Here is a 25,301-nt window from a genome sequence, read left to right as displayed (position 1 = left end):
TGAGGCCCAGGCAGGATCTAAAAGGACTTTATTTCCTGGCAGTAGGAGGCACACTGGAGCAACTCCCCTTCCCTGAGGGTCTCAGGGCTGGTAGTCCTGCTAAGAGGAGAAAGACCCCACCCCACCCTGCACCCAGCTGTCCTTGGAGATCTTGCTGTTCTGGCGGGTGGGGACTACACGTCATCCTCCGACACCAGGCAGTAGAAGTCCGTGCGGGCGCTGTAGTTGCGGGAGCCGAGGTCGGAGACATCTACCTCGCTGCCCCGGCCCTCTCCAAGCGAGACCCCACTTGCATGCAGTGGAGCTAACGGCTCCCCAAAGACTGGCCCTCGGACACCTGGGAAGAGGGTACCACCAGGCCTAAGGCTAGGCTGCCCACGGCCTGACTTCTGCCGGGGCCCATGTATGGGGGTCACTCCTTGCTCACCCTCCTGCATGGTGGCATTTGAGGTCCTGGAGGTTCCCAGGCAGGCCTTGGGCCCAAGTGCCCCCAGGAAAGAAGCAGTGAGGGTGTGCTGGGGGGTCAAGCCCACCTATGGCCTGCAGGGAGGAGTCCCCTCCACCTGGACCCCTTTCTGGGCTCCTTGGCCCTGTGGACCCCCCACCTCCAGCCCAGGCCAAGCCTCTCAGGGTCAGGGGTGGGGCCAGCTGAGCATACCCAGGTCCCCCTCGGGGTCGGGGTCCAGCTGCACGTTCAGAGTCCGACCCTCTGGGACGTGGCCTTGTACAATAAGCATGGGGTCTTTGTCATCCTGCAGCCGGGTCTGGGGGTCTCCCTCCATTGCTCTGTACCGCACCTTCCGTGGCAGCGCCAGCTGCAGCTCTTTCCAAAAATCTGAAGAAGGCGCCTAGGGGCCAGGATGGGGCCGTTAGCCTAGTCCCCTCGGCCGCAAAGAGCACACCTGGAAGGGTGTGTTCACCTGGCTCCAGGGATCTCAAAGGAAGCCCCTCTTCTGGGCAGCAGGCCACACAGCCCTCACCCACGGGCCCACTCACAAACCCCCATCCCATACAGATGCCCGTGGAAGAGCCCCTCTCTGGAGCCCGGTACCACCCAGCCCTATTTCGGGGCTCCTCCCCACACCCCTCTGCGCACCACGGAGCCGGGCCTCCAGAGCAGCAGGGTCACCAGGTGCCGGTGCTGGCGCAGCAGGTGGAGCGCGGGGTGCACGGGGTCGCGCCTCTGACCCTCGAAGGTGATGAAGATGGGTCTGCGCGTGAGCTCCAGCAGCCGGCACAGGCCCTCCCTGCGGGGGCGGGACCGTCAGGGGGGACGCGGCTGGGGGCCCACCCAACCCAGCGCCGGACCCACCGGAAGCTGTGGCTGCACCAGGCCCGGCCCAGGAAGGCGTCCGACAGCACCACGATGAGGCGCCGGCAGCGGCTCAGGTTCACCAGCAGGTCCGCGGAGGGCTCTGCGGGAACCGGGCGTCGGCGGGGCCGAGGAGGGGCGGGGCCGAGGAGGGGCGGGGCCTGGATGGGGCGGGGGCGGGTCCATGGGAGGGAGGGGCCCGGCCTCGGGACGGGGGCGGGGCCTGGACGAGGCCAGGGGAGGGCGGGGCCCGGGCCCAGAACGGGGCGGGACCCGGAGCTAGGTGGGGCGGGGCTATGGGAGGGCGGGGCCCGGTCTCGGGACGGGGGCGGGGCCCGCGGTACCCGCGCGCGGCAGGAGGTCGCGGTCATCCAGGAAGAGCTTGTAGCCCCGACGCCGCTCTAGGTGCGGTTTCAGGATGAAGTTCACGAACTTCCGGTCCTCGGGGCTGTCGCTATAGGAGACGTAGGCGTCGTAGAGCTTCCCGTCTGCGGATGGCGGCGGGTCAGCGCTCCGCTTTCTAGGCCCGGGCCCACCACTCCCCGGCCGCCGCGGCTCACTACCCGCCCCCCCCAGTCCGGGTCCTCTAACCTCTCCCCACGCGCATGCGGGGACCAGTCCCGCCCGCCACATCTCGACCCCGCAGATCCCGCACACACGCCCGCAACCCCGCCCCGAGGCCGCGCCCAGACCCTCTCCAGCGCTGGCTCTTTCCGGGACTGTGTGCTCGCCAGAGCCTTCCGAGGGCTGACGCCTCCCCGCTGCAGACCTCCACCACCACCCCCCTTGCCCAGGCAACCCGCCCACCCAGAGCTGAGCTTGGGGAGGCCCCATAGCTAAGTCATCCCCCTCGGCCACCCCGGCCCCACGCACCGTTCATCTCCACCTCCCCGCAGGCGTCTTGGTACCAGCGAAGCACACTGAGGCGACACTTCACATAGAGCAGGGCCGCCAGGAGCAGGGCCAGCAGCACCAGCAGTGAGGCCAGCACCGCGGCCACGTGGCCTGCTGGGCCTGGGGACAGAGCTACAGCATGAACCACTGCCACCCCCACCCAGCGTTCTCCGAGCCTCAAGGCTCCCCAGGCTTCCCTTCCACCCTCCACCCAGTGTACCCCACTCACCAGCTCTCCAAAGAGTGAAGGAAGAGGAGCTGACATTCCGGATGGAGCAGGTAAAGGCCCCATAGTCCTCAGCACGGGTCAGGTTGACCCCCAGAACACTGGACACAAGCACCGCTGATAAGTTGTCCTTGACCCTGGGGAGATCAGGCCCAGCCCTCTCACCTGGGGCCTGAGAGCATCAGTGGATGCCCCTAGGCCCCACCTGTCAGACTGAACCACAGAGGCTGCAGATGTGAGCTTCCTGAGTGATCCTTGCCCGACTAGCTAAGAGAAGTAGCCAGAACCTGGTGGGGGTGTGGATCTGTTTGGGGATAGTCACCCTGATCCTGGGTCTGGGTTTTGGGGGGCAATGCCTAATTCAGGCCATAGGATTGTGCTGGCACCCATGGCGCTGGGCAGTCTACAAGGCGCCTGTCCGCAGGGGCCACCTGTCCCTGCAGTCACTAACCCTTAGTCTGTGTCAAGAGTGGCACTCTGCCCATGTCCAGGTGGTTACAGACCAGGGTATAGGTGGCCATGGGTAGAACCAGGGTAGTCACCTGACCCTGGACACTTCCATCTCTTACCAGGAGTCTTCATGGAGGTCATAGTGGCTCCCATCGCCCAGCGGCAGCCTGTCTTTCAGCCACTGGACTGAGGGCAGGGGACAGTGGGGCCCAGAGACCACCCAGGCTGTGCAGTTCAGAGCCACTACACTGCCCAGGGTGGGCCCCAGGGCCTGGTTTCCAGTGGGGGAGAGGAAGTCAGGGGCCCTGTCACAGAGGCCTACAGAGAGAGGACCCAGTCGTTAGCCATGCTTGGGATGCTGGGGTCCCACCAACCACAGATGGTCTGTGGGCCAGGAAAAAAACAAGATGGTTAGTGGCATGTGTTGCTTGGTGGCCACACCATGTCCATGCACAAGTCCCACCAGGGACAGGGCTTGGCACTTGGCATGTCTTCCCCCAGTAGCAGCTGGGTCTTGGGTGTTCTGCCTGCCCTCGATGTGCTCTGGAAGGCCGTGGCTAGAGTCATAGCTGAGCTGACCCACCCCAGACCAGTGGGGGCCCATCTGGCTGCTCATCCACCCAGGACATGAGCCCAGCTCCCACATTTTCTGTGTACACCCGTTGCCCACTGCTGCAATGCCCACCCCAGGTGAGCAGCCAGCACTGCAGCCCTCGCCCCCCCACCTCTGCTGGGGAAGCTGCAGCAAGTGTGAGCACTGGTGCTGAGCTTGCCAGCATCTTCCACCTGGGATGGGAGCATGGGATTCCAGGACCCTCTACTCCTGGTCATGGGCAAGCTTTCCCAGATCCCTGAGACCTAAATTTTCTGATTTTCAAATCAGGGTGAAGAGTCCTAGTGGGACATGAGAGGAGACAACCATCATCTTGATGGGGTGGTCTCTCAGCAGCCCACATCTACTCATCCTGCCCCTGGGGGCCCCCCACCAGCTCCCACTCCCAGTGTCCCTGAGCTTTGTTGACCCCCCACAACCATGGTCTGGAGGCTTTGGGCAGGAGAGGGCTCTGGGCTTGTCCTAATCGTGGGGTCAGGACCTTGGGCTATGTGGGAGGGGCAAGCATAAGCCTTTGTACCCCTGGCTGGAGGCCAAGCTGAGAGCCCAGGCAACATCACAGGTGGAGCCAGCCTGAGGGACAGGAGGTGGGAGTGGGGCCCATGCTTGTCCCTCTCTGACCCGTCTACCTGCCATGGTCTGGCCGGGGCCTCCTCGAGGCAGGCTGGGCACTGGTGCCACCCCCTGGCTCCACGGGGCTCCTTGGCCGAGCAGACTGGTCCCCCAGGGGGTGGGTAAGACTCACTCTCTGTCTTTGTGGCCGGTCAGTCAGGGCACCAGGACGGGTCAAAGGCTGCTGCCATCCCAAAGGAGAAAGTTCAACAAGAACTGGATGAGTTAACATGTAACTTTGCACCAGCTGCCCCATGGATTCTGGGGACGCCAGCATAGCAGCGTGTGGAGCACGTCACGTGTGGCTGGAGTGGGCACAGCCCAGGCGGCTGGGAGGGGCCCTCAGAGTGAACTTCACCTGTCCCAGGGTCACCGTGATGGAGGGAGGGACCATGGATGCACACCCCTGGCACCCCTCATGAGGCTGGGAGGTGGCTGTGTTCCCACTACCCCCTGGGACAGGGGTGCCACATACAAGGAGGGCTGCAGGGCAGCCCCGAGCTCACCCAGGCGTGGAGAGAGGGGGGCAGGTGAAACTTGCCCACCGCCACACGGTAAGTGTGGGCTGCTGGACTCTGAGCCGCACTCCCCCTGCAGGGTTCTGTTCTGGACATGTCCCATGTGCCCGTGTGTGTATGGGCACGGCAGCACCCAAGGCTGAGCCAGGCCGCAGTCATGGAGGCAGGAGGGGACAATGGAGGCCTGGCTGGCCTGAGTCTGCTCCAACAGGCCTCATGGGTCCCACCTCCTTCTGGGTCCCACACCTGCATCCCCCCCACCCATTTGTCATTTCCAAAACCAAAGACTCTTGTCCACATTGTCTAGTTCTCCAAGGGAAGCCCCCACCCCACCCGGAGGTGGCTCTTCTCTCCTATGTGGGGGCTGGGACCACTCCCAACCCGGACTGGCAGTGGCCACTCATGCCTCCTGACACAGAAAGCTCTACAGTGAGCTGGGCTGAAAGGAGGGGCCAAAACCCCCAGCGTCGGGGCCTTCACTGAGAGCCTCCTTGACAGCCAGGGCCTTGGGTCCACCTCCTCCCTGGCGCCAGGTTCACCCAAGTGATCCAGCAGGTACTCCACTCCTGCCTCAGGCCATCCTCCCCACCCTGGGGCCCCTGAGGCTTTGCAGGGACAAGTCTCTTGGCCTCCCCACCATTCCTTCTGCATGGTGATGCCACCGTGGACCTGGCCCGGCCTCAGCACAGCCAGAAGCCTGGGGTCTGGCTGGGACGGGATTTCCTCGGGAATCGGTGGAGCATCAGGCAGGGAAGGGGTGAGCAGGTTCCTTCCAGAAGCGCTCCCGTGGAGGGCAGTCTTGCAGGTCCTCGAAGCAGGAGAACCAGTCCATGGGGAGGCTATGGAAGACGGGGCAGCTCGCATCCCCTACCCCAGTGTGCCCAGAGGACATGTCTCCAGCTCGGTGGATCCCAAGGAAAGTCCTGCAGCGGCCCTCCCACGTCTTCAAGCTCAGAAGAGCTTTTACCCCTGGGAAGGCAGCCTTGAGCCTTCCTGGAAGTTAGGGCCAAACTACACATCCAGGGACAGGCGCCCTCCCCCTGCACACCGTCCCCTGCATCGTCTGTTTTGCACACCCCATGCACACACAGCCCTCTCCCCACGCGCACCTGAACTACTGTCTCGGCGTGTGGGCCTCCTTGCACACTCCCCACACCGCCGGCACTCTGGCCGCACCCCCACACAGCACGTACGTGCCCGCAGCAGCTCCCACAGGGTGCACGGCCGTGAGCATCTGCGCGAGCCCCACACCACACACACTGCACCTCACAGCTGCCCTTGCTGCCCGTGGCGTGCGGACAGCCTCCTGTCACCCCCTGCTCTTATGGACACACACATACCATGCGCACACATGCCGCAGGCCTCCCCTCAGCCAGGCCTGACTCGGAGAACCAGCCTCAGGTTGGAATGGTGTCCAAGGATGAGGACACAGGCTCACGCGGAGCGGCAGGGCTGTTATGGGAGTACACGAAGTCACCTGGTTCCGGCTCTTTCCTCCTGGTGGGGAATGTCGGTCATTGAGGTCATTGACGTGTGCTTGGGAGCAAACTCTCTGCTCAGCTGGGCCCCCAACCCGGTCTGCGGCCCACAGCACCAGGACACATCACCAAGCACAGTGAGGACCTGTCTTTTGTTTGTGTGTGTTTTAATCAGAACTTTCCCTGTAGCTTCCTGGCTCTGCAGTCACATCCTCTCCTAGACCTAAACCCCACCCAGGCAGCCACCCCCATCCCAGGCAGGCGGGCAGTTGGTAGTTCTCACCCCGCCTGCCCCGCCTGCCCCGCCTGCATTGCTTCTTCCTGTAACTCTGAGTCAAGCGGCTCCTTCCTCTGGGGCCCACCCCAGCCCACCCAGGCATCATACTTCCCGAGGCCAAGCCTGGAGGGTGGAGGGGAGCTTGCAGAGGGGCTGGAGCCCAGGGTGATGTGAGGGGGGGGCTCCTAAGGAGACTCCCAGTCGAGGCCATGTTACGCACACACGAGGAGAGCCAGCTTCCTGGACACTGCCTACGAAGCTACACTAAGGATGGTGGGGGCCTACAGGTTGCTCCCCCTGGCCCAAGTAAGCAGCCCCAGTGTGTATCTGACCTGTGGCCTGCTGGGGTAAGGAGGGTCCTGTGGAAATTCCTGCCAATAATAGGGCCTTGAGCAGAGCTTTTGGGCCCCCTCCCTATCTGATTCCCCCATGTAGTCCCCAAACAGTGAGCAGTTAAAAGGGGGCTGTGTTATCACATGGACCTTAGCTTCAGGCTGGGATGGGAGGACAGTCCCCACCCCCCACCCCCCACCCCCGGCCTTTCCAGATAAGGGAGCAAAGAAAAGGCCTCAACAGAGGCTCCTGGGCTCTGACCCCAGGTGGGGGGCGGCCAGTATCTCCTTTTGTCACCACTGACCCCCCCACACCCCCACCCAGACTGACTTGGGACTCAAGGCCCAGCAATAGGTGGCTGGCATCACTACCCAGAGAAATCAGGCAAGGGTCCCCTTCAGGCCCTGTCCCTGTTCTCACCCACCCAGGGTCAGAGGCCCGCCAGTGGGCCACCTTCAATATTGGCTTTTCTATGTCCTTAATCTGACCCTGTCCCAGCCCTGCTCTTCAACCTCCCGCCCCCCGTGGCCCTCAAGACCCTTGGATGATGGTGCATCTTGGGCTCAGGGTCCCCACAGAACTGTAGGAAGATCTGACTGCACCCTTTCTCCACTGAGCCTCAGCTTCCTGGATGCACATGAGCACTGGTTCCAGCCCCTCCCTGAAGGTGCTTCAGTGGGCCTGATGCCCAGGTTACCTCCCACAGTAGTCAGTGACCTGCAGAGGAGCACCCAGGTGGGAAGCAAAGAGCCCCAACCATTTTTGCTGCCTCTCAAAGCTCCTGCCAGACTGCCTCTACGTGCCCCTCTGTGTCCCCATCTCACAGCCATGACAGGACACCTCCCCTTCTGCTGCTAAAGTACACCCTCACCCCCAGGCCCACTCTCCAAGGTTAGCGCAAAGAAGCCCACGTGGCCTTAGGCACTGTCCGGAAGGGCCCTTCCGAATCCAAGCCCCCCTCCCTCTCCCCCCACCACCCACCACACTCTGCCCCACACCCGGTGGTTCCTAGAAAGATCCAGCTCCTGAGCTTATGTTCTGGCTTGAGTTCTGACTCCCTCGGCTCAAGCGGTGGGAGGCGATCCCCCCCATTCCCCACCCCTCCGCCGTCTGGTTTGCTGCTGAGCACCCCATAGTCTCCAGCATCCCCTGCTCATCTGCGACGCGCTGCGCCCCCGACGTGTCTCCTGAAGGAAGAACTGCACGAAAGGCTGTGGCCCCGCAGGCGAGGGGCTCCGTCCGGCTCCCCAGGGGCCGCAACGCCCGGTTCTCCTCCACTACACACCCCACCCCCGGCGGTCTGCCGTTCCGAGGGGAGGGCCAGACTTAGTCCCCCACCCTCCAGGAGCAGTGGGAAGGCTGGTCGGGGGCGGGCGCAGAGGGCGGGGACTCGGGTGTCGTCGAGAAGGGAACGCGCACGGAGGCCGACGCGCTCACAGAGAGCGGACGGCGGATTGGGGCGCGCACGAGGGGGACGCGGATGACAGGTCGGGGTGCGCAGGGGGGCCGCGCGGGCGGCGGGCAGGCCTAGCACAGCAGGTCGGGGGCGCGCGCATGACGGTAGCTCCGCCCGGCGACCAGCGCCGTGCACCGCCCCAGCCGGTTCCTCCGTACACCCCCGGAGCCCGGGGAGGCCTGGGATCCGAGCTCCGGGCAGAGGCGAGGGTCCCCGCGCGCCTCGGCGTTCCTCCTCCCTCTCCTGGGCAAAGGTCACGAGGAAGCCACTGCCCTTGTCGGGCGGAGCGGGAAAAGCAGCCCTTGCCGTCCCCCACCCCCCGCCCCGCCGCCAGACCCAAGGGGCAGGGACGCGGACAAACTCAGGCTTCCGGGCGACGGGGGCAGCCGGCCCGGCTCCGAGCCACTTCCTGCGGGACCGCACCCGCCGCGGCCCAGAGGCTCTTCTGGGCAAGCCCCCCCCCCCCCGGCCCCCAAGCTCCAAGCCTAGTCCCGGCTCCCGGGAGCCAGCGAGCTCCACTCACCCCCGTGGGTCTGAGCCACTCACCTGCTGCCAAGACCTGGGGCTCGCGCGACCGCGGGGCGGGACGTCTCACCTGGGCCAGGTGCGCAGCGGCGACGAGCCCGGCGGCGGCGGCAGGTGCAGCCCCGCCCAGCAGCCAGGGCCGGAGGGCGGACCCAAGAGTCCCGCTTTGCGCCCAAGTCTGGCGCTTAAGACTGTCCTGCTCTCAGAGGCCAGGAAGCCTCGGAGCTGCAACCACCCAGCCTGGGGGCAGAGGGCAAACTGGCCCAACCAGCCCAGAGAGTCTAGGACCTGGGGGACTCCTCAGAGTTTCCACTGTCCCCAGGGGCATCTTTGGTGGTTCTGCCCCTCCTCCCCAGCTCTTCCTCCAGGAAGCCTGCCTTGACTCCTGTCCCTAAACCCCAAGTGCGGGGAGGGTAGGACCTCAATAAAGCCCCCCCTCACTTGGAAATCCAAGGAACGCGAGATGAGGACCAGCAGGCTACCACATTCCAGACCTTTCCCCATCTGGGCTTCCCATCAGAGAACAAACACAATCCACCAGAGGCCCAGAATTGATACAAAAAGGTTTCATTTTATTATACAAAGTTCTGCAGGCTGAGGGGAGCCAGAGAGGTGGGGTCAGGGCCCCCTGACCAGCCAGGATGGCAGTGGGCAGGATCTGGGTCCCACAAGTCAGGGGGAGGCTCAGGAAACTGGGCTGGTTTTCCTGTGTTGTGACTGCTGAGAGGCACCCCCACCCCAGTTCTGTGGGTGGCAGGGGTAAGTCAGAGTTCAAGTCAGGTCTGTACCAAGTCTGAGCCCTAACAGACGGAACGGGCCTCACAGACCACAGCGTGCTGCTCACAAACACCTAAAACACACACGGGCCCTCCAAGACCCCCATATATACACAGACTTCCCCACATGCACACCAGCCTCCCGCGACCCCGATATGCCGTGAGTGGGGGTTGGGGGGAGGTGGAGGGAGTGCTTCTGAGTCCCAGCTCCTGGGCGCCCGTGCCTCTTGAGCAGCTCTGGGTCTCCTACACCTCTGTGCTCTTGGGGCCGGAGCTGGAGGCAGGAATGGCATTGTTGGGGATCAGGGCCATGGCCCTCCCTCAGGCCTGGAGCCTGGCCCTACCCCAGCCTGGTCTCTGCCTCCCATACCACATCTTCTCCCGGAGCGTCTGGTACTTCTCCTCCAGAACCTTGTTCTCTACCGACTGAGGAACATCAGGCATGAACCAGGCAGCGATGAGCTTGATGCACAAAGCCACGTGCTGGGGGGCAGGGCACAAGGGCTGGCCGGAGAGGTCAAGGCAGACCCAGCAGGGACTTGAGGGGTTGGGGGCCAGGGAGGAGGGCTGAGAGAGCTGCCCCTGTCTTGGGGCCCCTCCCCCAGTTCTGGCCCACCTCGAAGAGGATCAGGAAGACCAGGCGGATGGCCAGGAGGACCCAGAACTGCTCAGATAAGTTGTAGTCCCGAGCGTTGCGGTAGTCCCGGTACCTGGGGTGGGGAAGTAACTGAGGTCAGGGGTCAGGAGGTCAGAGGATGCTCATGGGGGATGGGGGGGGCTCCAAACCTGCACTCAGTCACATTCTCTGAGCCTTCTATCTGGATGGGGTCCTGGAAGTCCTTGGTGTAGAACACAGACAGACTGTGGTTGATGTAGCCTGTGAGGCAGCTAGGGGAAGGAAGAGAAGGCCCCGGGCAGGTGAGGGCTGCAGGGTGTGGCCCCTTCAGGCTCCAGGGTGCTTTCTTGGAGCTAATCCCTGTGTGGTGGGGGCTATAGGGTGGGCCAAAGCACAGAAGGCCTCCTTCACTTCTCTGCACGGGAGAGGGGCGAGGGGGTGCGCCTGAAGAGACTCAGGGTGCCTGCCTTCCCTCCAGGAATTTAGGGGAGCCTTCCAGGGGGAGACCCCTGGAAACCCAGTCTGTAGGTACAGTGGTCCTTTGGAGGGCTGGAGGCGCTGGGTAAGGAAACCATTCTGCCCTCTCCTGTGGAGCAGCCCCAAAGGTTTAACTTTGGGAGGGAGTCATTCCGGTGGGGCCCGCTCAGAAAACATCTGGTTCTGGGACCTTAACTCCCCGACTGGGGTCCCAGCACCCCTGTGGTCTGCAGGTTGGTATGGGGGGCAGGGCCACCCCCACGCCCAGACTCATGACAACCACAGATAATCCTGGCAGCATCAAGCCCTTCCCCCGGGCTCCCCTAGGGCTGAGCTGTGTGGCTGGGCCAGTTTTCCCAGGGGTCTCGACAGTTTGAGGCTCCCCCAGCGCCCCCTTACTCGACTGCAGGCTGGGCCCCCTGTCGGCAGGGGCCATAGTGGTACTTGTACACCACTCGGGGGATGAACTCAGACGTGAAGGCGATGACCATTCCATTGGCAATGACGGCCAGCACGCCAATGGTCTCCAGCACCTGCAGCCAGGTCCCTGGGCCACAGCAGCGGGGTGAGGCATCTGGTTCATCAAGCCCTGATCCACTGGCACTGCCCACCCCACCTCCGGCCACCATGCCCAAGGCTGGGACCTTGGATGATCATGGGGCCTGGTCACCTCTGCCCATGCCACTGCTCATGGCAGCTGTCGGCAACCTTCACTGATACAGACGTGGACCAGGAGGGGCTCAGGTCTCCCCTGACCCCCATCTTCTGCCTGAACCCCTCAGCTGCTCCCAAGCTTGCTCCACTCTGGGGTCAGAACCCCTTAACCTGGGCCCAAGACTGGGGCCTCCCTCCTACTCATACTTCTCTCTCCCTCTGCCCACATCCAGCACCCCATCCACTCTGTTCTTCCCTCACACCCGGCCATCTCAGCGAGGACAGTCTGGGTGACAGAGGCCATGTCATAGTCCTGCTCTTAGTCCCTGCCCCCAGCTGCTGGACCCCTCCTTCCTTCAGCTCTCTGCTCTCAGAGCCCAGCTCTTCTGCCTGGGCCCCCCAAGGCGGCCACAGTTCCTTCAGCTGGATCCTGTAAGATGCACACCAGCCCTGCCTCTTCCTGCCCGAGCACCACCCCCTCAAGGCCAACTCCCATCCTAGGCAGAGCCTGAGGAAGGGCTGGGGGCTGTCTATGGGGTGAGAGGGCTAGTCTTGGAGAGATGATTTCAAGGGAACTGGCATGATCTGGTCCCAGCATCCCTCGCCGCCCCACCCCTGGCTGGAGTGCCCGTGCCCCCCGCCACCCGGTCGGGCCCCTGACCGATGTCCTTGGCCTTGCGGGGCACCAGCCGCCGCTGCAGCCTGACCATCTTGATGGCGTCCAGGCGGATCTCCACAAGGTTGCTGAAGAGTGCGAGCAGGGGGGCGAGTGGGAAGGCGGCCACGAAGATGGTCGTGAAGCCATACTGGATCACTGGGAGGAGGTGTGGGGCTGTCATCTTGCGCTGTGGGGCGCGCCACACGCCAGAGTTCCCGCACCCTCCACCCACCAGTCCCCCAGGACCTGCCCGGGAACTGGCTGCTTATCAGGCCTGTGCCCCCAACCACCCCACGTACTCATCTCCATGAACTCATCGAAAAGGCTGAAGGTGTTGACTGGGTTCAGGAGGTAGTTGCACTGCAAGCGCCTGAGCTCGGGGTCCCCGGACGTGCGGCTCAGCCTGAACCGCATCAGGCGACATTTGTGAGCCAGCCACCTAAGGGGTGATGAGAACTAGTGGGGAACAGGGAGGGGTGCTGGGGGCGGAGGGGCCCTTCAGAACTGCTGGCTCTGGGAGATGTGGAGACAGGAGGGGCTCCCTGGGGTGAGGGGGGCACCAGGAGAGCCCTGGGGAAGGAGGGTGGTCCTCACGGGCCCAGGTATTCCATGCAGTTGCTGAGGGTTTGTTTCAGACCCATGATGATGGCCATCTGCAGGAACAGGTCCATCATGCAGCCACTGAGATGGCACTGCGGGGGTCCAAGGTGGGAGGTCAGGTGTGGGGAGGCAGGGCTGTGGGGTGGGGAGGGAGGGAGTGGAGGGGCAGAGCGGCAAGGTGTCCAGGACAGACTGACCTCCTCCAGCTTCCACAGCCCCGCCAGGCGCACAGACCTCCCAGGGTGACCGTTGATCCTAGGAAGGACAGTTAGGCTGGAGGAGGGGGGCAGGACCTTGCTTCGGACTGGGTGGGGGTGGAGCAGAAGGACAGAGAGTGGGGCTTGCGGTCAATGGTCAGGGAGACAGAGGCTCACTTCTAGGGGCTTGAACCACCAAAGAGTCGGATTGTAGGGTTGGGCCAGTGGATTCTGAGACCCCGCACTGTCCCTTCCCCAGCTGAGCCCCGACCAACAGTGACAAGTGTCCTTCTGCCTCCAGGCAGGAGTCTGACAGAGCAAGAGGTCCTCACGGGAGAGACGCGGCCCAGAGCAAAAACACTGGCACACGGCTTTCTCAGTTATGGACAGGTGACATCTAGGGAAAGCCTCTAACGCCAAAATCAGAAACCAGTTAAAGAAAGAGCATAAAAGAAACTTGGAGGAAAAAAAGCAATACCAGAATAGAAGAGAAAAAAGAGACAAGATCCTCAGACAAGAAAAGCCATGGCGTGCTGGTGCCACAAAGACGAGGCTGTGAAGGAATTATGCAAAGGAGTGCCCTGAATTGAAGAACATGAGCAGAAGTAAAACATTCAACTGAAGGGTTGGAAAACAGAGTGGAGAAAAACTCCCAGAATCTGGAACAAAAAATGGGAGGGGAAAAAAAGCAAAGAAAACCAGAAGGCCCAGTTTCCAAACAAAAAGAATTCCGGAGAGGGGAGCAGAGGGAACCGAAGACACAAGATGCATGAAAATCACTCAGAGCTGAAGGACCCAAGGCTCCAGGCCCAGCAAGTGCCTGGGAATTTCTTTCCATGTGACTGATACCGATCCCACATGCCAGGCCTCCTGCAGGTGCTGACTCAGCAACGGCAAGCCCCCGTGCTCCCCTCAGGGAGCTGCCGCCCCTGCAGTAGAGACGGGGCAAACAAGTGCCTTGTGCCAGAGGGGAAGTGGGGAATCTGGGGGACCCGGGGTCTGGGCTGAGCAACGGGAAGGTGGAGCTGCCACGTGGAAGAGGGAGACTGTGGACGAGCTTGTGGGCACGGTAAGGTTGGGGTGCCCGTAGGGCATCTGAGGGGAGGTGAGAGGCAGCTGGACCTGGGAGTCTGGACTCCAGGGAGAGGTCTGGGCTGGAGACAGGAGTGTGGGCCTCACTGGTGTGTCTGGATGGTGTTTGAGACGGCACCTGAAGTCATGGGAACAGCAGGACGTTGTGACATCGAGAGGTCGGGAGAAGAGGAGAAGCCAGCATCCGGGAAGGGGCAAGCAGGACCAGAGAGAGGAGAAGTAGGAGCAGAAGTAGGAGGGCCAGCCATTGGGTGTGGTGGGGAGAACATTCCTTGAAAGGAATGAGACAGGATACTTGTGTGGAGGTGGAGATAATCTAGGACCAAGACAGGTGTTGATGAGGCAGAGGAGGGAGAGGTGAATTGTTCAAGTCCAATGAAAAAGACCCACCAAGACACCCGCTGAGAGATTCAGAGGACAGGCTTGGTGAGATTAGAGTTGGAAGAAGTCTACCTCCAGCAAGCACTCCATCAGGCCCTCAATAAGGGCATCTGATTTCCTCTGTACCCTTCCTCAGGAAGCCCCTGGAAAACCTGGGGTCTCCTACACAGCAGAGAGTGAAGGGCTCCCAGGATGAACAGGTGCACACAGCCCCGAGGGGACGGGTGGACACCTAGAGGTGTCCTAGAGGACAGCCGGGGTCTAGGGACTGCCTCATGTCTTTGAACATACTTGGAGGACTTGGGTTTTTTTTAAAGTTCCACTGGAGTTTGGAATTAATTGGCAATATGTATGTGTCTTATGCAATTTAAGCAAATATACAGAACAAATGGAGCAATTATTTTCTTCAGAACAAAATTCAGTATATTGATTGAACCAAAAAAATGTTGATTTCACTAATAAGAAAGAAGAGGGAAGTCCATGTGTGTTATATGAAACACTCATTTCAGCTTTACAAAGCTCAATGTTGGAAATTACCCAAATGTCCACCAACTGAGCTGATAAAATAAATTCCAGCACATCCTGCAAACTAAGGCTCATGGTGTGGTTTTTAAAATGAGGCCTCGCCATCCATGCATATGTGGGAGATGCCCACAGTACATTTCAGTATAATGAGAAGATAAAATGATTTACAGGACAAAACCATGTACGTCAACTGGTGTATATGTGTGTGTACTTGAATGTGTGAAAAATTCTGGGAAGACCCATGCAATGGTTATGGGGTCACCTCTGGGCATGGGGAGTAGAGAGCTGGGGGTTCACTGTGGGCTTCTGCCACACATTTTTATATTGGGTGTCCAACTGTTCTGAGCATGAATTTTTTTTTAAAGATTTTATTTATTTATTTGAGAGTGACAGACAGAGATAGCGACAGAGATAGTGAGAGAGAGCATGAGCGGGGAGGAAAGGGAGAGCAGACTCCCCGCTGAGCAGGGAGCCGTATGCGGGGCTCGATCCCAGGACCCTGGGATCATGACCTGAGCCGAAGGCAGACACTTAACCGACTGAGCCTCCCAGGTGCCCCTGAGCAAAAACAAAGACGAGCAGGTATCTCCACTTTAAAGGGGGGGACTAAATGGTGGATGAGGCAGTGGGAGTGGGCCACTCTTACCTGCCCAGGATGAAGGCAATGTAGACGAGGGACGAGAAGTGAGCAAAGAACTGCAGAGTGAAGAACTTGATGGTGAACTTGCTCTCGCGCTCTGAGAAGGTCCTGGGCTTCTCTAGAATGAGATGTGGGGCTGTCCCTCGCCCATCCCTGACCTGTCCCTATCCTGACAACTCAGGGACACCCGCAACCCTCACCTGTCTGTCAGGTGGGAGAGGCAGTCGAGACAGCAGAAAGGGCTCCCTCCCCTGTCTGGCGATTCAAGACCCCAGCCCTGAGTCCTCCTGTCCCTTTTCTGCACCCCCCTCCCCACAGGTCCCCCTCTCACCAAAGTCACAAAGCTTCAGAGCCACATATTTGTTGACCTGCAGGAGGGGAAACCAGAGGGCTTACTTTGGGCCTCAGGGGAGACCCTCCCCCTGCCCCGTCCTCCCTCTATCCCCGCCCAGCCACCTTGGTCATGATGAGGATGGCCACGTAGTGGACCAGGGCCCCGGTCACCACCACGGCTGTGGTCACCTGCTCTTCTTGGAAGAGCAAGGTGGAATTGAAGAGGGCGGCAGCCAGCACACGGTAGACCACCAGGAGGTGGGCCATGCCGATCATAAGGCAGATCTGTGGAGGGGCGGCCAGGACAGGGCTCCTCAGGACGGCTGTCCCCTGCCCAGGTCTCCAGCCCCACCACAGCTTCTGTACGAGTACCATGAACAGAGACAGGATGAGGATGACGGTGCTTCTCAGGTAGGAGTGCTGCTGTGGCCGGAGCTCGTAATCAGGGCAGTTAATGAGCTCAAGCGCCATTTCCTCCTGTGGAGGGCACCAGACATGCCTCAGACACGGGGACACCCGCCTGGGACGAGGCAGACGCAGGTGCGGCACCGCCACACAAGGTGCGCAGACAGCCCCTGGATCACCCGCCGCCTCACCTGGTCCTCGTCCCACCCGTACAGGTCCCAGTGCAGGACCACACGGGCCCGCTGCCGCTTCCAGATCTCCAGGAACACCGTGGCTGCAGAGGGAGCGAAGAGGCGACCCACCTGTGTTCCTGGGGTGGGGGTGGGGCTGGCGCCATGGGCGCAGCGGCAGGACTGGCCCCCCCAAGTGCTCAGGCTGCCCCCCAAGTGCCCACGGCGACTCACCCCACAGAGCCATGAAGATAGCAAAGAGCACAGTGCCCTCGTTGTCGAAGAGGTGCGTGAGCTGGGGAGAGGGGCGCACGCGGCTGGGGGCGGCCCTTCGCTGCCCACCACGCCCCCAGCGGGGAAGCGTGAGCCCCACTCTGCAGGGGCAGACCCTCAGCTTCCCCTCCTCCGGGAAGACAGGCTGGAGCGGAGCCCCCGGGGCGGCAAACCTTGGCAAAGGTGCAGGTGTCCGAGAGCTGCTGGTACCGACGGCTGTGGTCGCCGCGAGGGCACAGGAGGATGTCGTGGGCCTCACAGATCTCCTTGCTGTGGGGGCAAGGACCGGGCAGGTGGCAGCTCCCCCAGACGGCCCCATCCGGGCCCGCCCCCCGCTCCGGCCTCGCCCCTCCATCCCGACCTGATCTGGCTGGCATTGAACAGGGAGAAGCCGCTCAGGAAGATGATGAGGCCCACCACTGCAGCGGGCACCAGCATGTAGGTGTACCAGCCGAGCCAGGCGAAGTACAGGGCCACCTTCTCGCCAAAGTAGTCCCTGCCGGCAGAGCTGCCCATCAGGGCCACCCCCACCCAGGCCAGTGCCTGAGTGGGGTGTGCCCCGTGTGGGGGCAAGGGGCATACAGCATCCGTGTGTCTGGCCGAGGAGCACAGACACATCTGTCTGCTGGGGGCACGGGTGTGTCTGTGGGGGCACGGGTGATTTGTCTGGGGCAGTTTCACCTGATATCATCAATCGGCTGGGGGTGGAACATGTTTCTCCACCGGGCCCATTTCTTCTTTAGGTCTTCCTCCCCCTGAGCACAAGTGACAGACGGTGAGAGCTTCCTGCCTCTGGTCCCATCCTCAAGCCCTCTCCCAGCTGGCCCACCCCTCACCTTGTGCAGGGCGAATCTGGTCTCAAAGACCCCACTCTTCACCAAATCCTCTAATGTGTCTGGTGGTCACAGGGAGTCGGGTCAGAGGGGAGTAGGGGTGAGGGGGAGCCCTGCCCTGCTCTCCCCATGTCAACACCCCTTCTGGTGGGCCGCTGCATAGGCCACTGTCCATCCTGTCCTTACCACCAGCTGCCGTCTTGCTGTTTAGTACAAAGTTGACAATTCGGATTCTGGAACACAAGAACTGGTTCAGGATGACTCTGCCTGACCTGGGTGGACCCCACCCTCTGTCTGGCCAGGTCCCAGACCCCTCTGTGTCCTGGTGAAGCCTCCAGCCTGCCTGCCTTACTACCTGAGCAGAGTCCAGAATCTAGGACTCCTCCAGGAGCCCTCCCCCACCCCTCTGAGTCCCCCTGTGGCCTAGCTACCCCATGGCTCCAGGATGGGGCTCCCTTGGGGGTAGGACCTCCCCGCCTAATGCTCAGTCCTACACCATCCCCTCCCAGGTACTGGCCTAGACACCCCCCCACACACCTCCTATCACACCTCCCACCTGGGCCCCCACACATCCAGAGCACACCCTATGCCTTTATATGCACAAATCCTTATAGCCGGTGAGCCATTTTCCCTATGGAGAGATGGAGGCTCAGAGAGGTTGAGTAACCTGCCCAAGGCCACAGAGCCAGGAAGTGGCACAGCCAGACATTTGACTGCAGAGCCACACTCTCCCAGAACATCTTCCTGTAAGACATGTCCCTCTGACGTCCCAGGGCACTCGCCCAGCCTGCTCCTCCCGGGCCCTGTCAAGGTGCCTCTACTCAGCCACCGTCCCCTTGCACCTCCCGGAGACCAGCCAGTTCTCCCGCATTCACAGGAGGCCCCCTCTGTTGCTCATATCCAAACTCCAGGGGCATTCTTTGCCAGTCTCCAACTGACCAGGCCCCAGCTGAGCTCAGAGGGGCCTGGGCCGAGGCGAGACAGGTGATAGAGGAGGGATGTGGGGAGGGTGGGTGGAGCGGTGTAGAAGGCTGGAGGGTCAGCGGGGAAAAGGAGGTGCTTGGAGAGAAGAGGCTTGGGTGCCTGGGAGGCTGGGGACAGATGTCCATGGAGGGGCATTTGGTCTGGAGAGGGGAGGTCGGGACCCACATCCCAGGTCTTGGGGAGATGACCTCAAAGCTAGGAGGGACCACTGGGAGGTCCTCCTGGCCTGTCCAAATCCTGCCCACCCTTCAGGAAACATAGTCACACGTAAGTTTCAGAACACTCCAAGAAGCGAGAACTATCTTCATCCCGTATCACACAGACATGGACACTCAGGCTCAGATCTCTGCCCCGGGACCTCTGACCTAACACCATGCCTGCAAGCCTGACTGGACCAGAAGCATGGTGGGCAGTGGTCCTCCCGGCCCCAGGTCTTGGCCAGGCTCTCACCTGGTGGTGGCTGGGATGGAGGGTGGCCTGGCAGGCTGCACTCTGGTGGCAGGACCCTCAGGCTCCATGAGGAGTCTGCAGTACAGGCCAAAGATCCTGCTGTCCACTCGGATCCCAAAGAACACCTTCTTGTGGTCCTCTATCATCTGGGGGTGGGAGGGCGCTTGGGGACCTCCACTCCACTTCGGAAGCTCCCCCCTTCGTCCACAGCCACTGGCCTGTCCCTTTGACTTCAGGCACAAGGCCACAGCCATATCTCCAGACCCCTCCCCAGGACACACCTGGCCCCCATGACCCCAGCGGCCCAGTCCCCCATGCTCCACACCAAGCCAGGCCCTCAGCCAGCCCACCTTGTAATGGAAGCCCTTTCTCTTGAGCTCTTCCAGGAACTGCTGCTGCTGCTGGGCCTGCCTGGTATTTCTCTGGGTGCGGTGGTCAGCCACAAGGACGTAATCCCACTGCTCAGAGGCCTCAGTCTGGAGGAAGGAGGTGTGGGGCTGAGGCTGGCACAGGGAACAGGCCAAGCCTGGGACCTAGTCTGGGAGGGGCCCAGGTAGAGACTCACCTCACCAGTGTTGATCTCCATCAGTGGAAAGCTGTCCCCTTCAGTCCCCGCCAGGATCTGGCAGCTCTCCTCACCCTGGGGGCAGAGGGTAGACGGAAGGACGGGGCTCATTCCTGCAGCAGAACACCTCCCAGGCCAGGTACTCCAGCACCGAGGGGGCAAACACAAAGCTTGGGGGCAGGACCACAACTGAACAAGTAGGTAGCCCCAGGTGGGGCTCAGTGCTAGGATCACGATGAGCAGGGCGATGGGTGGGGAGGCACTAGGTGACTCCAGCAAAGGTCTGTTTAGAAATATCAGCAAAGAGCTCTGAGATCCTTCAGAAAAGACAAGCAGCAAATAGAAGAGCAGGAACTGCAGGTCTGGTGGCCAGAGGCATCACCTTCTGCCCTTTTGGTCACAGGCATTTTAATGGCCTGACAGCATCGAAGTCAACAGATTCCCTGTCATGCATGAATTGGGGAAACAATATTGAACATTCTAGGCCATCCAGCCCGGCCCATCCAGCCCTGAACACAAGGAAGAGGATGCTCACAGTAGCTTATTTCATATAAAATTTGTGCAAATAATCCAAATTCCCAGCAGCATGTGGATGGACGAAGACACCGTGCCGCCCCGCACAGTGGAAGACCACGCAGCAGGAGGGAGGGTGGGCTGCCGCCACACATGGGCCACTGGGGGCCAACGTCACATGGTTCTGAGTTTAGTAACAGTAAGTCCAGTGAGAATCCTGCAGGAGTAAGTGCTGTAGGCACATCTGGGACAGACAGACGGATGCTAAACTCAGGGGGCAGAACCTTAAGGAGGAACCGGCTGTGTACACAGCTTCCAAGCCTCTCCCGACTATCTGCCGGTATCGTGGCAGCATTAATGGATGTCACGAGTTCTCTCTTCCTCCCCCCAGACCTTCCCTTGGGGACTTAATGACTAATGAAGAAAGTGTGGGAAGGGGAAAGAGAGAACCCCAGCAGGTAGCCCCACCCCAGGTGAGGAAGGTCTAGGGCCCAGTGATATAATTTAGCTGTTAGGGCCCCCCGCCACCGTGCCAACAGGATGTGATGGGTAGTCTGTAGCCCCCTCCCTAAAACACACAGTCCTGTCTCAGCCTGAGAAAACATCAGGCTCAAGAGTCAGATGGCCAAGGACAAGGAGGGACAGAGGAACCGTCACAGACGGGAGGGGGCCAAGGAGACGTGAAGTTAAATGCCTCAAGCGGGATCCTGCACAGACCCGGGCACAGGGAAAGGACACAAGGGGAAGAGCTGGTGACGTCCGAGTCCAGGCGGCCGTGTGGGGGGCTCTTCGTTTTGACCAGAGCCCCAGGCGATAGGACCGTGGTGTCAGGGGAAGCGGGGCAGAGGGCATAGGGCTAAAACTGCACAAGTGGGGACGGGGGGGGAGCTCAGCCTTCACCCCCTCCTGGCGGGCAGATAGCAGGCTGCGAGGCTGACCCAGAGTGCCCAGGGCCTCGTCGTGGGCCCCAGAGCTGGGGGGTGGGGGCGCAGGAGGTGGGGGACAGGGCAGTCAGGTCACAGTGGGGGAGCTCCAGGCTGAAGTGGAGGAGACACCGGCTTTGGAGCCCAGAGCCTGGGTTGCCAACACCGTGTGCCCTCAGGCAAGATTGCCCACCTCTTTCTGCCTGGCTGCAGGAAGCACCCTGCAGCCCCAGAGCCGTGCTGGGCATGCTGTGTGTGCCAGGGAGAGCGTCCCCAGCTCGCTTCCCAGCGGGCAGCTCTCTCAGGAGGCACAGGGATCCTGCAACGTCCCAGGGATCAGGGTGCGGGTGGCGCACTAGGGGGCGGGTCCATCAGAGCACCCCACCTCATGCCTACTGGGCTGGCAAGTTCAGGCACTGCCCACCCCACTGTGGGCACTGGGCTCTTGGCATGGCCCCTGCCAGCCCACCACCCCTACCGCCCCAGGGTGACCCCAGCCCTTCTCCCGGCTTAGGAGCTCAGTGCAGCCCATGGCTGTGCGCCGCAGCATCACACCCTCCTCTCCAACCTGCCCACCACCAGGCCTCCGCCCCTGCTGGCACCCCCACCCACTACCCCTTCCCTCTACAACCACACTTCGCCAAGCTCAAGGCCTGCCTCCCTCGCAAAGCTGCACTGGACCGCTCCGGCCAGTCTGCCCTGGAGGGCAGCCAGGTAGAACGCAGGCCGCCCCATCACATTTGAATTTGAGATAAACAGCAGATACCTTCTAGTATAAGCATGTCCCAATTACTGCATGGGACACACTTATACTAAAAAAGAAATGTTTAATGTAAAATTCAATTTAACTGGGTATCTGCTTTTTATTTGCTTCAAAACCTGCAACCCTAGTCCAACTCCCCAACCACACCCATGGACACCAGAACTACTGGCCCCAGGATGGGACCTGGGTCTGCCCCACTCTCCTCTGTCCCAATCACAGAAGCCAGAAAATGGCATCACATGCCAGCACAGAACGGCAGGCCCTGAGGCGTCAGGTGCCAGGGTCTCCTGAAGACTGGGCTAATACGGACAGCGCCTCGGGTCCCAAAGCCCTAGCACTCAGGTGTGGCTTGCGGTATTTAAGACTTCTGTCCCATCTCGGGCCAGAAGAGAAAGCTGCAGCTCACAGGTTTGCAGGACAGGGAGAGCCCCTGGGCTGAGTTGCCTCTGTCTCAGGGAAGAGAGTGAAGTCTCAACTGCATGGGAACAGGGGCATTCAGGTCACCAGCATCTGGTTCTGTGACTTGCCCACCATAGGGCTCAGTAAGCGTTGTGCTGGAGGAATTGGTGAGTGCAACTGACCCCTGCGTTGGCAGGAAAGACCTCATGTGTTTGACTTCGGACCCTGGAGGAGACTCTCCCTGTCTACCCCTCCCCCAACCCTGAACTGAGCTCCTCTGGCAGAGACTGCAAGGAGAGACCCCAACATGGGCCTGAGGCTGAAGAACAGGCAGGACCACCAGGGGTGAGAGATGGGTCCCCAGGGTGTGGAGGAATGACATAGGGAAGCCAGACTGGACAGAACACTGGGATCCAGGCAGGAGGAGGGAGCCTGGGAAGAAGGGACTCTCCCAGAGGGACCCTCAAAGGTCCGGCAGTGGGGGTAGGCAGGCCCTTACCGGGTCACAGAAATGAGGCTGCTGGACCTGGTGAGGTCCTGACTCAGACGACCCCTTTCCCCACCAGAGACATTGCACAGCTTTGGGACAGTTACCCAGAGCCTCTTGGGAAGGGCCGACTCGACCTCCTCTACGGGCTGGCATGTGATCCTGATGCCACCTAAGGTATCTGATGGGCACTGACCGCGGATCCTGGCCACCAGACAGAGGGACCCCCAGGGCAAAGTTACATGTACACCTGGTCAGCACCTGGTCAGCCCTCGGCAATGGGCAGGCAGCCAAGGGGCAGCCAGGTCAGAGTCCCCCCCTCCAGCTCTAGTCCAGCCGCCCCCCTCCCCACAGCCAGACCGGGACCGGGTTCTGAGAATCTGCTTCCCATGTACTCTGGGCTCACCAGCCCCAAGGTCACTTGCTCCATGCAAGTCCCTCCGTGGGCCATGGCCACAGCCACAGCCTCCAGGACCAGGCTGTCCACCAGTCCATCTGTCCTCCAGGGTGAGAGGCCTTCACAGATGGGGACTGGGCTCACATGAAGTCGTCCCCACCTCCAGCCAAGCAGACTGCTCGGTGTTGCCCGAAGCAGGGTGTCTGGGGCCCCTGTGTCTCCATCCCTCAGGCTCCCTCTCCAGGACCTCCAGTGTCCATCAGCCTCCCGGGCCCCCAGGGCAGGTACAGGGACTGTCCTGACACACAGCCTTGGAGATCCCAGCTCTCCCTGTCCTGTGCAGATCCCAGGCAAGCTCCTGCACGGATGAGGGGTGCAGGCTGGGAGATCACTATTGTTCTCCCTTTAGTCCTTCCAGCGTCCACCCCCTGCAGGCCAAGCACCTAGTGGGCCAGAGCCCAGGCTTAACACAGGCCAGAGTCCCAGGGGGCTCAGCCACTAGTTCCAAAGGAGGGGACTTCTGGAGACACTGCAGGTCCCAGGAGACGCTCCCTCCCCTACAGCACAGAACATGAAGGGTCAGAGCTGGGGGAGTCCTGCCCCTGTCCATCCCTTCCCAGTTTGGCCTCCAGGTCCCCAGTGGGGCTGAGGACACTGCTGTGCAGACGTGACTGTCACCGAGCTCCCAATCAGGTGGGTTACATGGACACACACGTGGCAAAAGGAACGTATTCAGGCCTCCCCTCACTGTCCGTGGCACTTCTCACCCTGAGGTCACATCACACCCTCTGACTGGGTCCCATGAGCACACTGTAGTTTCATCATCCAGCAAAGGGACCCTCCTGCCCCCACCAAAGTGTGCAAACACAGAGAAGCCCACCCTTGCTCACTCAGCGCAGACGCCCTGAGTCCACCCTCCCTGAGCAAATCTCCCCTGCACCTGGCTCTGCTTCTTGGACTTCTGAAGCCGGTCATCTGCCCCTCCCTCCTGTCTGCCCCTCCTTGCCTCCATCCCCCCTCCATCCCTCCACCTCTTCAGCTATCCATCTGTCTTCTGTCAGTTCCTTGTTGCATGTGTCCATCCGTCCATCCATCCCCAGACCCTCACTGATGATGCAGCCTGCTCTGTGTGCAGCCCTCATAGGCAGCGTGTGGTGTAAGTAGACACAGGGGCCTGGAGAGGCAGGTGGCTGCTTGGCAGGGGAAGTAGCCTGGAGCTTGAGGTTGGCAGGAGGCCATAAAGTGGGGGCAGCATTCCTGGGAGAGGAAAATATGTATGGACAGGCCCTGAGAGGCAGCATGCAATCAGTGTCCAGGGACGTGGTACTCAGGACCTCCCAGAGACTCAGGACCCAGCACCTCCAAGGACTTGGTAGTTAGTACTCCCAGGGACTCAGAACTCAGCATTTGACCTTGGCAGAGGTATAAAGAGCTAGAAGGGAGCTGCCAGGAGGTGAGGCCGGGGGTCGGCAGAAGCCGGATCATGGAGGCTGCTCAGGCAGCTGGGGGCCATGGGGAGCCGTGGAAGGGACTGGAGTGGGGAAGAGCATGCTCAGATCCAGCTAGGGGCTGGGGCCACCAGGTGCCCCTGCATATGTCCCTTTCAAAGCATTGATTCCTTTGCCTCAGCCAAACCAGGTGCTACCCCCCCAGGCAGCCCCAAGTCTCCCCTTTACCCCAGCTTGGGACTGGCATGGAAGGAAGGGGCTGACAGGGCTAGGGCTGAGGTGTGCCCATACGCTAGCCTGAGCAGCCAGGTGCCAGAGCTGGCTCTGGAAGGGCTGAGGAGGCCCTGGGCAAAGGTGGAGTGAGAGGCCACCTGCTTGGCCCACACTTGGGAGGGACTCAGGAGGCTGAGTGGGAGGCTGGTTTCGCTCTGCACCTCGGCACGGGTCTCCTCCCTGGGCCACCCAGGCACGGGCCCCAGCCTGGATGACGTCTTCCCTGACAGAGGGGAGAAAGGAAGTCTTCCCAGGATGTTTCCTGCCCCCCTCACTGGGACTCCATAGCCTCCTGCTTTGCCCCCCAGAATCAGAACCCAACAGCCCCCAGTCAGCCCCAACCTCTGCCTGGGTAGGAGCCCAGGGAGCAGAGGGCTCAGCCGGCCACCTCGGCCTCCCCTGGCTTCCCCAACCTCAGATCAGCCCATCCTGGAGGCCAGAGCCCCCTTTCCCTTTGCAGGGCAGAGCTGCAAGTTCTGCGGATGGACATGCTCTCCTCATCTAGGTCTCACACAGGCTCTAAGGGCCTGGCCTGGGGTCCCCAGTATCCCTGGCTGGGCAGGAGGAAAGCTGCCCTCTGTCTTGCTCCAACGCCCAGCCAGCCCAGGGACTCTGTCTGAGCTCTGGCCACCCTCACCTCAGCCTTGAGGGCTGCAGGGAACCCCCACAGGTACTTTCCAGGTGAAGCTGGCAGGGCTTCACAGGCGTGGAGCCTCCTGGGGGGGGCGTGTCCTGGCCACAGGTGTGGACCCCTGCACAGCTGACTCACCTGCAT

At 61.3% G+C, this 25,301-nt stretch overlaps 2 protein-coding genes across 2 annotated transcripts; both read right to left on the bottom strand.

Annotated features, from left to right (window-relative positions):
- Positions 1 to 17: 17 nt before the first annotated feature.
- Positions 18 to 8,013, bottom strand: SIGIRR (single Ig and TIR domain containing). The gene is made up of 11 exons (XM_032415065.1): positions 7,813 to 8,013; positions 5,966 to 6,122; positions 4,125 to 4,291; positions 3,002 to 3,200; positions 2,436 to 2,569; positions 2,186 to 2,326; positions 1,657 to 1,800; positions 1,313 to 1,415; positions 1,097 to 1,247; positions 659 to 848; positions 18 to 337 (listed from the first exon to the last, which is right to left on the bottom strand). Exons 3-11 carry the CDS (start codon positions 4,129 to 4,131, stop codon positions 174 to 176), a joined length of 1,233 nt encoding a protein of 410 aa, XP_032270956.1. The 5' UTR covers positions 4,132 to 4,291; positions 5,966 to 6,122; positions 7,813 to 8,013; the 3' UTR covers positions 18 to 173.
- A 1,778-nt stretch (positions 8,014 to 9,791) lies between these two features.
- On the bottom strand, positions 9,792 to 25,301 carry ANO9 (anoctamin 9). Its single transcript, XM_032414848.1, has 23 exons — positions 25,296 to 25,301; positions 19,324 to 19,398; positions 19,109 to 19,234; positions 18,759 to 18,904; positions 17,511 to 17,557; positions 17,328 to 17,386; positions 17,173 to 17,246; positions 16,853 to 16,987; positions 16,665 to 16,761; positions 16,453 to 16,513; positions 16,240 to 16,322; positions 16,016 to 16,120; positions 15,767 to 15,928; positions 15,642 to 15,678; positions 15,317 to 15,428; positions 12,673 to 12,730; positions 12,470 to 12,567; positions 12,175 to 12,314; positions 11,879 to 12,031; positions 10,963 to 11,110; positions 10,257 to 10,358; positions 10,087 to 10,180; positions 9,792 to 9,953 (listed from the first exon to the last, which is right to left on the bottom strand). Exons 1-23 carry the CDS (start codon positions 25,299 to 25,301, stop codon positions 9,792 to 9,794), a joined length of 2,280 nt encoding a protein of 759 aa, XP_032270739.1.

Source organism: Phoca vitulina, unplaced genomic scaffold (assembly GCF_004348235.1).
Source record: "Phoca vitulina isolate PV1807 unplaced genomic scaffold, GSC_HSeal_1.0 scaffold16, whole genome shotgun sequence".
In the NCBI taxonomy this organism is placed as follows: Eukaryota; Metazoa; Chordata; class Mammalia; order Carnivora; family Phocidae; genus Phoca; species Phoca vitulina.
Note: the sequence above shows the minus strand (reverse complement) of the source record. Positions and strands in the feature narration are given on the sequence as shown.